We start from the raw sequence: 12,228 nt of genomic DNA on the forward strand, positions 1-12,228 counted from the left end.
CACTATGAGGCAGAGCTCCCTAGGCTCCAGAGCTGGCCCTTTGCACTTCCTTCCCAGCCGTGCCCAGCCTCGGGGAGTGCTGGGCGGGGAGAAGGAGGCAGACAGGCTGGCCTTTGCAGGGACCACTTCTGGAGAGGAGGCTGTGGTCACTCTGGAAACCTGACCTTGGCCAGTCCTGTGGGGACCTCTAGTGGCCAACCCCACCCTGCTTGTCGGGGAACCAACTGCCTCCCCTGGTGAGGGGAGAGGGTGAGCGGGGCCCCGACCCAAAGCCTCCCCCAAGGTCCTCGGCCCACAGACAACAGCCACACGTGTCCAACTCAGTCTTTATTGGCTGCCTTGGCCCAGGGCTGGGAACCGCTCTGAGAGAGCAGGGGACAAACGGGGAGAGCGGGGAGCCCGGGACACAGAGGACTTAAACCAGGAAGAGAGAAAAATCCAGTTACTGAACTAACACCAAAGACAGGAGGGGGTGGGCGCAGTATGTACAGAGGGGGAGGGACGGCCTCCGGCCCAAATCAGCTTCGAGGAGCAGGAGCTCCTGCAGGTTCTGGCCAGGCCCAGAGGCGAGGACGCTGCTGTAACCGGCCCTAAGGGGATCAGGGACCCAAGCACGACCCCCCTGGGTCACCCACTGATCTGCACCCCGTCACCCTCCGCCAGAGGGTAGATCTCAATGGTTTCCACCAGGGGCAGCCCCTCGACGGCCGTCTCCACCACGGTGAGGGTGGCCGCCGCCTCGGCGGCTGCCTCGGCCAGCTGCTGGCGCACGGCCGCCTGGTGCTGCTGCTGGTGGGTCTTGCGGTGCTTCCAGAGGTTGGAGAAGGAGCGGTAGCTCTTGCCGCAGTCGGGGCAGGCGTAGGGCCTCTCGCCCGTGTGGATGCGGCGGTGCTCGGCCAGGCGCATGGCGATGGTGAAGGCCTTGCCGCACACCTCGCAGGCGAAGGGCCGCTCCCCGGTGTGCAGGCGGCGGTGGTCTTTGAGGTGGGTGCTCTGGCGGAAGGCCTTGCCGCAGTCCGGGCACGGGTAGGGCCTCTCGCCGGTGTGGATGCGCCGATGCACCTGCAGGGACGTCTCCGTGCTGAAGAGCTTCTTACACTCGCTACATTCCAGGCCCCGTCTCCGGGCAGGGGCCGGCGGGGCCGCGGCGGGAGAAGCAGCGGGCAAGGCGGCGGGGGCCGGGGGGCGCGCGGCCCGAGAGGGCCTGGGGGTGGCCGCCTCCTTGGCCAGGACCTCCCCTGGACCGGCTGCCGCGTGGGCGGCTTCGTGGGCCTGGAGCCTGGCCGCAGAGCCCACCTTTTTGCCACAGGTGGCACACTCGAAGCGGCGGGGGGCCTGGGCCTGGGCGGCGGCGCAGCGGTGCTCACAGAGGCGCAGGGACGAGGGGAAGGCGGCCCCGCAGGCCGTGCAGCGGTGAGGCTGGCGCCCGGCATGGGCCACCAGCTGGTGCACCTCGAGCAGGCGGCGAAGGAGGAAGGAGCGCGGGCAGTCGCGGCACTTGTAGGGGTACTCGCCCGTGTGGTGGTAGCGGTGCATGAGCAGGCGGTAGGGGCGGTGAAAGCGCACGCCGCACTCCTGGCAGCGGTAGGGGAAATGCTGGGCGTGCACCAGGCGGTGCTGGCGCAGCGTGGAGCTCTGCGTGAAGGCCTTGCCGCAGTCGCCGCAGCGGTAGGGCCGCTCCCCAGTGTGCGTGAGCCGGTGCCGCGCCAGGTTGGCGGGCGAGTTGAAGGGCTTGGCGCAGTCGGGGCAGGGGAAGGGCCGCTCGCCCGTGTGGGTGCGCAGGTGGTTCCGCACGTGGGACTTCTTCTTGAACATCTTGCCGCAGACACCGCATTTGTGGCGCCGCTCCAGCCGGTGCACGAAGCGCTGGTGGCGGGCCAGCTGCAGGGCCTTGCTGAACTCGCGGCTGCAGAGAAGGCAGCGGTGGGGGCCGGATCCTGAGGAGAGGCTGCTGGGAGGGCCCGCGGGGGCACCGGCGGGGGCTGTGGCCCCCGGGGCTCCTCCTACCTCTGTGGGCGCAGGCTCAGGATCCTCGGAGGGGGCAGCGGGGGCAGGGGCGGTGATGGGGACGCCCCCCGCACCGTGTGTGCGCCGGTGATAAAGGAACTTGGTGAGGTTGACAAAGGTCTTGCCACAGGGGCACGAGTGCAGCGGGTTGGGGGTGTGGGTGCGCCGGTGTGCCAGGAGGAGGGCCTCGGTGCCAAAGGCCAGGCCACAGTCCACACAGAGGAAGTGGGACTCGCCGCTGTGCTCGCCCAGGTGCTGGTCCAGGCTGGGGGGGCTGGGGAAGGCGCGGCTACAGAGGGGGCACTTGAAGAGCCCCTCGCGGTGGCTGCGCAGGTGCTGCTGCAGCTGATGGGGGGAGAGGAAGAGCTGGTCACAGGTGGGGCAGAAGAGCTCGGGAGAGGCCACGGCGGGGGAGTCTCCGCCTGCACGCCGCATCAATCTGCGGCCACCCCTGCGCTCCCGCCCGCTCCCGCCGCCCGCGCTTTCGCCGTTGCGGAGCTCGTAGCTGTGGTCAGAGGTAGGGGGCAGGTCGGGGGCTCCGGTGGTCTCGGAGCCGGGGGCCAAAGGACCGAAGTGGGTGGCCTGGTGCTCCAGGAAGTCGCCGGGCAGGTGGAAGAGTTGGGAGCACTCGGAGCACTTGTACAGGAGCAGCTCGACCTCGGCCACCACCTCCCCGGCCCCAGCGGGGCCTGCGGCCTCGCCCGCCTCCTCCGACTTGCGGTAGGAGTGCTCCAGGGCCACCTGAGCTTGGCCCAGCTGGGGCCCCACAGCCGGAGGGGGCGAAGGCTGGGGAGGGGAGGTAGTGGCGGCCGCTACGGCAGCCACGGCCCGCAGGTGCGTCTGGCGATGGCTGAGCCACAGCTCCTGCCTGGAGAAGAGCGCCTTGCAGTCCACGCATTCATAGTGAATGGTGCTGGCCGAGATGGCGGGAGGCGGCTTGGCGGGGGGCGTCTCAGGCGGGGCCGGCTCCTGGGTGGTCAGCAGCTTGAGGTGCATCTCCTGGTGCTCCAGGAGCTGGCCCGGGGACAGCAGGAGCTGCCCGCATTCCAGGCACTGGTACTGGCTCTCCTGCACCAGGGTCTGGTAGAGGCCGGAGCCGCTGGGAGCCTCGGCGGCCACAGAGACCCCGGGGTCGGCCACGCCCACCACCTCGAAGTGCTGCTGGGGGAGGTGCGAGTTCTGGTGCAGGAGCACGTCCTCCAGGGAGCCAAAGAGCTGGTTGCACTCGGAGCAGACATAGCGATGTTCGATGTAGAGCACAGTCTCCTCCGACTCCTCCGTCATGGTGGCGGGGCCCTGGGATCAGAAGGGGAGAGAGACAAGAAAATCCCCCACAGGGAAAGGAGAAGCTCAGGAGGGGGGAGGCAGGAAGTCAGTGAAGGGGAGCCGGGATGCCTGGGGCTTCCCCTTTGACCTCAGTGTTCCACTCCTTCTGACCCCCCTCCCCTCTCTAGGGCTCCAGGTACCCTCACCCTCTGCTCCTACCCCCCAGATCCCTCGTCCCATCTCCCTTTCACCCAGCACCCCCCTCCCCCCCTTCCTCTCTAGGGCCCCCTTGCCTCTTTTCCCCAGTCCAACCTTCCCAGATGACCTCTGGCACCTCTCGGGATCCTGACCCCCCATCTAGCTTCAGACCCCAACACCCTGTGCACATTCCAGCCGGGAGGCCCCACTTGACTTCACACCTCCACGTTCCAAGGCCCTGCCTGGCCCCGGGGCCCCAGTGAGTGACAGTTTCAGGGAGTTTCTATTTCACCAGGGGGGCCGTTACTTGGGATACAGCTCGTAGAAAAGTACGAGACGTGGAAGGGGAGGGAGACACGGAGCCCAGCGGAAACGTGAGGGGGAAAGGGGGGGCCTCCCCGAAAACCCGTCTTTAGTCTGTCTGCGAAGTGGGGCCTGAGGCCAGTGCTGGGGAGGCTGCAGAAGGCCTTAAGCAAGGCGGGCTGAGCAACTTCTAGCTTTTCCTCGAGAAAAGGGGCAGCACTGAGTTCCAGACTCGAGCATCAGAGAGAGGTTTCATCCACTGTGAGAAGAAGGGGCAGGAAGGGGAAAACTAACAATCGCCAGCCTTTCTATAGTGGTTTGGGTTGGCAAAGCACTCCTACAAATTATTTCATTTGATCCTTAGCAACCTTATCCATCATTCCCATTTTACAGATGAGGAAACTGAAGCTGGAAGACAGCGATGGGGTCTCTGTGGGGGGACTCTAGGCCCACAGGGCTCCCTGGAGCCAGACCACCTGAGGTAATGGTAATGAAGCCTGAATGAGGGAGCGAGGGGCGGGGCCTGCAACCCTCTGGATCTGAAGGGGAGGTCACAGAGGGTGGTGGCGCTGCAGCCAGAGGGGGGATGCAAGGCGGAGGCGCGAGGAGCTGGATGTGCGCCCCTGGAGGCCAGGATGGGCTGCAGAGGCTGCGAGACAGACCTGAGGAGGGGATAAAGACCACCAAGGGACAGAGGAGCGGGGAGAAACGCATCAGCCCAGAAGAGAGAGGAAGAGGAGCATCCGTCTAACAGACATCGAGGGCAGCAAGGGCTAAGGAAAGGCTGGGCACCGGGGGAGGGGGCTTCAAGAGCCTGGCAGGGTGGGACTGGGAGCAAGGGGAGGCAAAGGATGCACACTACCCGTTTGGGGCCGTTAGCAATGAGGAGACAGGTACCAGAGGGAGCTGTAAGGCTACTTTGGGCCTGGAGTGATGAAGTCTGAGTTCAAATTTAGACTCCAGCTATATAATCCTGGGCAAGCCGCCTAATCCTGCTTGCCTCAATTTCCGGAGAGTAAAAGGGCAGCGCCCACATCAGGACTGCTGGAGGACCAAATGGGAGGACTCTATGGTGCTCACACAGCGCCTGGCAGGGGCTGGAACTGCCTATTTTCCTCCTTCCCCATTCATAGATGAGGCACAGATGAGGTAGGTTTGAAGATGAAAGACGTGCTGGGGGAGGGGCAGGCGAGGGGGAGAAAGGCCACTGGCACAAAGGGGGGGAGGTAACCCCTCCTGGGATGATGGAGCAAAGGGTGAAGATCAGGTTGGGATCAGAGGAGCCGGTGGGCAGTCTGCGGGAAACCTCGCCTGAGCCCGCCTGACACTTCCTAGTCGGGGCCCCGTCTGCCTGTTTCCTCATCTGTAAAATCCGCTGGAGAAGGAAACGGCAACCCCCATCTGTCTGTCTGTCTACAAAAGCCCATGCAGGGAGACCAGGAGCCCGGACAGGACGGAAAGCAGTCGGAGGAGGGGAACCAGCCAGGGGTCCCTCTCCCCCAGGAGAAGCAAATCCAGTCTTCAAGGGGCGAGGGGAGTGCAGAAGGTGTCAGGGCCAAGCGGATGAAAGAGTTGGCCAGTTGGGCTCCAGACAGGAGCAGGCCTAGAACAGTGGGGGAGTGGAGAGAGAGCACCAGACAGGAGCAGGCCTAGAATGGTGGGGGGAGGGAGAGGAGCACCAGACAGGAGCAGGCCTAGAACGGTGGGGGAGTGGAGAGAGAGCACCAGACAGGAGCAGGCCTAGAATGGTGGGGGGAGGGAGAGGAGCACCAGACAGGAGCAGGCCTAGAATGGTGGGGAAGGGGAGGGAGGAGCAGCAGACAGGAGCAGGCCTAGAACAGTGGGGGGAGTGGAGAGAGAGCACCAGACAGGAGCAGGCCTAGAATGGTGGGGAAGGGGAGGGAGGAGCAGCAGACAGGAGCAGGCCTAGAACAGTGGGGGGAGTGGAGAGAGAGCACCAGACAGGAGCAGGCCTAGAATGGTGGGGGGAGGGAGAGGAGCACCAGACAGGAGCAGGCCTAGAACAGTGGGGGAGTGGAGAGAGAGCACCAGACAGGAGCAGGCCTAGAATGGTGGGGGGAGGGAGAGGAGCACCAGACAGGAGCAGGCCTAGAACGGTGGGGGGAGGGAGAGGAGCACCAGACAGGAGCAGGCCTAGAATGGTGGGGAAGGGGAGGGAGGAGCAGCAGACAGGAGCAGGCCTAGAACAGTGGGGGGAGGAGGAGCACCAGACAGGAGCAGGCCTAGAACAGTGGGGGAGTGGAGAGAGAGCACCAGACAGGAGCAGGCCTAGAATGGTGGGGGGAGGGAGAGGAGCACCAGACAGGAGCAGGCCTAGAATGATGGGGGGAGGGGAGAGAGGAGCACCAGACAGGAACAGGCCTAGCAGACAGGAGCAGGCCTGGAACAGTGGGGGAGGGGAGGGAGGAGCAGCAGACAGGAGTAGGCCTAGAACAGTGGGGGGAGGAGGAGGAGCAGCAGACAGGAGCAGGCCTAGAACAGTGGGGGGAGGAGGAGTACCAGACAGGAGCAGGCCTAGAACAGTGGGAGGAGGAGGAGCACCAGACAGGAGCAGGCCTAGAACAGTGGGGGGAGGAGGAGGAGCAGCAGACAGGAGCAGGCCTAGAACAGTGGGGGGAGGAGGAGTACCAGACAGGAGCAGGCCTAGAACAGTGGGAGGAGGAGGAGCACCAGACAGGAGCAGGCCTAGAACAGTGGGGGGAGGAGGAGCAGCAGACAGGAGCAGGCCTAGAACAGTGGGGGGAGGAGGAGTACCAGACAGGAGCAGGCCTAGAACAGTGGGAGGAGGAGGAGCACCAGACAGGAGCAGGCCTAGAACAGTGGGGGGAGGAGGAGCAGCAGACAGGAGCAGGCCTAGAACAGTGGGGGGAGGAGGAGCAGCAGACAGGAGCAGGCCTAGAACAGTGAGAGGAGGAGGAGCAGCAGACAGGAGCAGGCCTAGAACAGTGGGGGGAGGAGGAGCAGCAGACAGGAGCAGGCCTAGAACAGTGGGGGGGAGGAGGAGCAGCAGACAGGAGCAGGCCTAGAACAGTGGGGGAGGGGAGGGAGGAGCAGCAGACAGGAGTAGGCCTAGAACAGTGGGGGGAGGAGGAGGAGCAGCAGACAGGAGTAGGCCTAGAACAGTGGGGGGAGGAGGAGCACCAGACAGGAGCAGGCCTAGAACAGTGGGGGGAGGAGGAGCAGCAGACAGGAGCAGGCCTAGAACAGTGGGGGGAGGAGGAGCAGCAGACAGGAGCAGGCCTGGAAGGGGGGGGGCACCAGACAGGAGTGGGGCTAGAACAGTGGGGGGAGGAGGAGCACCAGACAGGAGCAGGCCTAGAACAGTGGGGGGAGGAGGAGCACCAGACAGGAGCAGGCCTAGAACAGTGGGGGGAGGAGGAGCAGCAGACAGGAGCAGGCCTAGAACAGTGGGGGGAGGAGGAGCAGCAGCAGACAGGAGCAGGCCTAGAACAGTGGGGGGAGGAGGAGCAGCAGACAGGAGCAGGCCTAGAACAGTGAGAGGAGGAGGAGCAGCAGACAGGAGCAGGCCTAGAACAGTGGGGGGAGGAGAAGCAGCAGACAGGAGCAGGCCTAGAACAGTGGGGGGAGGAGGAGCAGCAGACAGGAGCAGGCCTAGAACAGTGGGGGGAGGAGGAGCAGCAGACAGGAGCAGGCCTAGAACAGTGAGAGGAGGAGGAGCAGCAGACAGGAGCAGGCCTAGAACAGTGGGGGGAGGAGGAGCAGCAGACAGGAGCAGGCCTAGAACAGTGGGGGGGAGGAGGAGCAGCAGACAGGAGCAGGCCTAGAACAGTGGGGGAGGGGAGGGAGGAGCAGCAGACAGGAGTAGGCCTAGAACAGTGGGGGGAGGAGGAGGAGCAGCAGACAGGAGTAGGCCTAGAACAGTGGGGGGAGGAGGAGCACCAGACAGGAGCAGGCCTAGAACAGTGGGGGGAGGAGGAGCAGCAGACAGGAGCAGGCCTAGAACAGTGGGGGGAGGAGGAGCAGCAGACAGGAGCAGGCCTGGAAGGGGGGGGGCACCAGACAGGAGTGGGGCTAGAACAGTGGGGGGAGGAGGAGCACCAGACAGGAGCAGGCCTAGAACAGTGGGGGGAGGAGGAGCACCAGACAGGAGCAGGCCTAGAACAGTGGGGGGAGGAGGAGCAGCAGACAGGAGCAGGCCTAGAACAGGGGGGGGAGGAGGAGCACCAGACAGGAGCAGGCCTAGAACGGTGGGGGGAGGAGGAGCAGCAGACAGGAGCAGGCCTAGAACAGTGGGAGGAGGAGGAGCAGCAGACAGGAGCAGGCCTAGAACAGTGGGGGGAGGAGGAGCAGCAGACAGGAGCAGGCCTGGAAGGGGGGGCACCAGACAGGAGTGGGGCTAGAACAGTGAGGGGCTCCACACAGGAAGGAGTCTAGAACAGCCAGGGAAAGGGGTTCCAGACTCGGGGTCTAGAATGGCTGGGGTCTCCAGACTGGGAGGCCCAGAATGGCTGGGGTGGGGGGAGAGAGGTGGGCCAGTGAGAGGGGGTGGGAGGAGATACTTCGGGGAGTCCAAGGACTAGCAGGGGCGTTTTGGGGGTGGGGCAGCACTGTTGGCTTGACCCCTCAGCCAGGGCTCCAGTCCAGCTCACGCCTCCGCGTTCCCGGGGCTCGGCCAGGACGTCTCTAGAACCTGGAGCTAGGGAGGGCTCTCTGGGGTCAGCCAGGTTGATGAGGATGGGGGAGGGGCGCGGAGCCGCGTGCGGGGGTTCCCCGGCACCAGGGCGCCCCCTCCTCGAACCCTCTCAACCCACCCCCAGCCGGGTTATCGCGCACGCGTGGGGAGGGGGGGCGACCGTTGCTCTCTCCACCGAGGGTTTGGCGCACGCACGCGCAGTCCGCGGGGTCTAGCGGCTGCCTCGGGCCGGCGCGCGGCACTTTCTGCGCAGGCGGAATGGTGCGTGGCGCGCGGCGCGGGGGGGGGGAGGGGGGAGGGGAAGGGCCCCAGCCCAGGGCGCCTCGCGCCTTGCACTTACCGGGCCCGCGCACGCGCCCTGCCCGTCCTCCGCCTCCTTCGGGCCCGCGGGTTCACTCGCTTGCTCCGTCCTCGGGCCGGGCCGGGCCGCGTCGGCCGTCCGCTCACGCGACCCCCGCAGCGATCTCGCTCTCGATCTCCTTCTTCGTCTCGGCCTCCTCTCTCTCGGCCTCCCTCTCTCTCCCTTCGCTCTCAGCCTCGCTCTGGCCGCCAGTCGCCCTCAGCAACGCCCCGCCCCTCTCCGCCGCTCCGGCGGCCCCCTCCCCACCTCGGCCGTGCGTCCGGCGAGCTGGCGGGCGGGCGGGCGGGAAGACCAATCGGCTGCCCGCGAGGCTGAGGTCGAGGCCAATGGAGGCTCGCGGAACGGAGGTGGCCGTCCTCTTTTCCCGCCCCTCTGCGGACAGCGACCAGTCCCGCACGCGACGAAACGTCGGCCCGCCTCGACGCTCGCGCCGCCGTCACGCCCCGCCCTTGGCTTCGCAGAGCCACGCCCCCTACGTCTGGGACTGGTTGGGGCGGAGAGCGAGTTAGAAGTGACGTCAGTCGAATCACGAATGAGGCTGCGGGCGCCATCTTGTGGGACTTGGGGGTTGAGGAAAGGAGAACAGGGGGAGGGAAGAGAGGCGAGAAGAGAGGCGATTAGCGGCCGGGGCGATGAGCGACACCGAATGATAGTCTTTCCACGTAAGGCCCTTGCAGGTTTGCAGAGTGTCTCCTGGCAACAGCCCGAGGAGAGGAATTGTGGGAAAGTGAAGTGATTCTCCCCATTTTACAGAAAAGGCCACTGAGGCTCGGACCCCGAGGCGCGTTCTGTCCCTCCTGGCGCCAGGTCCCGCCCTCTCTGCCGCCCTGCCCGGGATAACATTAATCCCTAAAGATAAACCGAACGTCGCGGCTCCGCCACAGCTCCGCAAGCCCTGGCTCAGACCGGCGCTTCCTCCAGCACTGCTGAGTCCTGGCCGGGCCGGCCCTCGAGGGCCGCACTCTGCGGGGAAAGGCCGCGCACTTATGGTTTGTTCTGCCCCGGGCCGCGGCGGAGCGCGCCCTCCAGGAGCCGCTTCCCGAAGCGAAGGGCAGAGGGGCTGGAAGATGGGCTCGTCCCAGTCCCGGCCCGGACAACGGAGGGCCCCGAGCTCCCCGGGGTCACGGAGCACGTCAGTGGCAAAGCTGAGGACGGAGCCCCGCGCCCAGGCCCCGCCGGGTGCCGCCCGCTCCGAGGAGGCGAGCTCCGGGGGCTCTCCCCTCCTCCCAGTGGCCTCGGGCTCACTCGGCCGCCCCGCCCCATCATCCCTGACCAGTGCGGACTCTGGGCCTGGACCGAGCCGTAGCAGAAAGAGTGAACGCGGCCGGAGCGAGCTCTTAGTTAGCCCGAGAGGATTCACGGGCTTGGAGCTTCGGCTCACTAGAAAATACAAACGCACTTCCGGGCCTCCGTAGAAATGGGAGTCCCAGGTAAAGCGCTCCGAGGGTGGAGGAGCAATCCCAGTAACAGGCCGTCTGACCGAGGGCGGAGACGGCGGAGAAAGACCGGAGCATTCGTGGAATTGTCCCCTGGAGCAACTAGAGGAGGCGCTGACCGGGACCGGTTTCTCCTTAGTGGCTCCCCCTCTGGGGAGGCCGTCCCGGCCGCCATCCCAGCTGTGCAAGCCCCGAGGTTAAACTTCTCCACATCTGCCTGTGGCCCCGCCCCCCGCCGCCCCGGGGCGCTCTGCCTGGGCGGTGCTCCTTCGCCCCCTCCCCTCCGTCCTCCAGGGAACCTCCTCCGCCTCTTAGGGCCTCTATTCCACTCAGGGTTTGGCCTCCTGCCTCGCCAGGTGTTCCCTTTCTCTTGTTAATTGCGGCTTCCTCTAGGGAACGTGTCTCGTTAATTGTCAAAACCCCAGGCCTCGCTCTCCCGACTCTTTCATCCTTACCCCTCCTGTGTCTGCTGCTCTCCTCCATAAACCTAAGTATTGCCAAAGAGTATGATCATGGTGAATGCCTGGCAGAGTGAACCCCAATGTCTGGTGCCTAAAACACATCAAGAGGATCTCTCTGTCTCTCTCTGCCTCTGTCTGTCTCTGTCTTTGTGTCTGTCTCTCTCTATCTCTGTCTGTCTCTGTGTCTGTCTCTCTGTCTGTCTCTGTGTCTGTCTCTGTCTGTCTCCGTGTCTGTCTCTCTCTCTCTCTCTCTCTCTCTGTCTCTGTCTCTGTCCCTGTGTCTGTCTCTCTCTGTCTCTGTCTCTGTGTCTGTCTCTCTCTCTGTCTCTGTCCCTGTGTCTGTCTCTCTCTGTCTTTGTCTCTGTCCCTGTGTCTGTCTCTGGTCTGTCTCTCTCTGTCTCTGTCTCTGTGTCTGTCTGTCTCTGTGTCTGTCTCTCTCTCTGTCTCTATCCCTGTGTCTGTCTCTCTCTGTCTCTGTCCCTGTGTCTGTCTCTGGTCTGTCTCTCTCTGTCTCTGTCTCTGTGTCTGTCTGTCTCTGTCTCTGTCTCTCTGTCTCTGTCCCTGTGTCTGTCTCTCTCTGTGTCTGTCTCTGTGTCTGTCTGTCTCTGTGTCTGTCTCTGTGTCTGTCTCTGTCTCTGTCCCTGTGTCTGTCTCTGTGTCTGTCTCTGTCTCTGTCCCTGTGTCTGTCTCTGTGTCTGTCTCTCTCTGTCTCTGTGTCTGTCTCTGTCTCTGTGTCTGTCTCTGTCTCTTTCCCAAGAATGTGCCCCCCACTTAGCGGTAACGTTTCATGTTTTATTCCAAATGTTTTTATTGCATAATTGTCATAAATACTTCTACTAAAAAACGAATTGAGATTACTGATTGTCAATAGGAAGCATGCTGGTAGGGGCACATTAAAAATAGATCTAGAGACCCAGTCTTTTACTATTGCTCCTTAGAACTCTGAGAATAATAGTCGGGAGAGAAGCCGGGTGAGGGTGCTACATATGTGGTGCTACACAGATAGTGTTTCCCATAAACTCCTTGAGCTTAGGATCTATTTTTCAGTGTTTCTATCTTGTCTCAATCACTTAGGTCATTTCTTTGATACATGTTTGTTGACTTGAATTGACCTCGCCATTGCCTGCTCCTCTAGGAAATTCAGTCTCCTTTTCTGTACAACAAAAGACGATCTCTAAGACCCTTTGCTACTCTGTATGTTTAGTTTCTCTTGAGGCTTTTCAACCTCTTCCTAGTGCTTCGGAGACCTGGACCTTGGTTGGACCTCTGGGGGACCTCGGGAAGATAGAATTTGCTCTACAGTTTCAGACGTGATGGTCCTTCTTGTTTCTCTATTGCTCTTTAATAGAAACAGAGCCCCGAAGAGAGGCAAGTGGGGCAAGGGACAGGTGGATCTTCCTCTCCCACGCCAGTCGATTTTCTCTTTCTTGTGTGTCTGTGTGTGCCTTGTAGAGGCGGGGAGAGAACCATCGAATGTTAGGACTTTAATGAGACAAATGCAGTTCATATACTCCAACTCCA

General features: G+C 63.2%; 1 protein-coding gene across 1 annotated transcript; it reads right to left on the minus strand.

Annotated features, from left to right (window-relative positions):
- Window positions 1-314: 314 nt before the first annotated feature.
- On the minus strand, window positions 315-9,028 carry ZNF574 (zinc finger protein 574). The gene is made up of 2 exons (XM_074306991.1): window positions 8,790-9,028; window positions 315-3,303 (listed from the first exon to the last, which is right to left on the minus strand). The coding sequence occupies exon 2, from the start codon at window positions 3,289-3,291 to the stop codon at window positions 628-630; it is 2,664 nt and encodes an 887-aa protein (XP_074163092.1). The 5' UTR covers window positions 3,292-3,303; window positions 8,790-9,028; the 3' UTR covers window positions 315-627.
- Window positions 9,029-12,228: the final 3,200 nt, after the last annotated feature.

This window comes from Sminthopsis crassicaudata, chromosome 3 (genome assembly GCF_048593235.1).
Source record: "Sminthopsis crassicaudata isolate SCR6 chromosome 3, ASM4859323v1, whole genome shotgun sequence".
Lineage (NCBI taxonomy): Eukaryota > Metazoa > Chordata > Mammalia > Dasyuromorphia > Dasyuridae > Sminthopsis > Sminthopsis crassicaudata.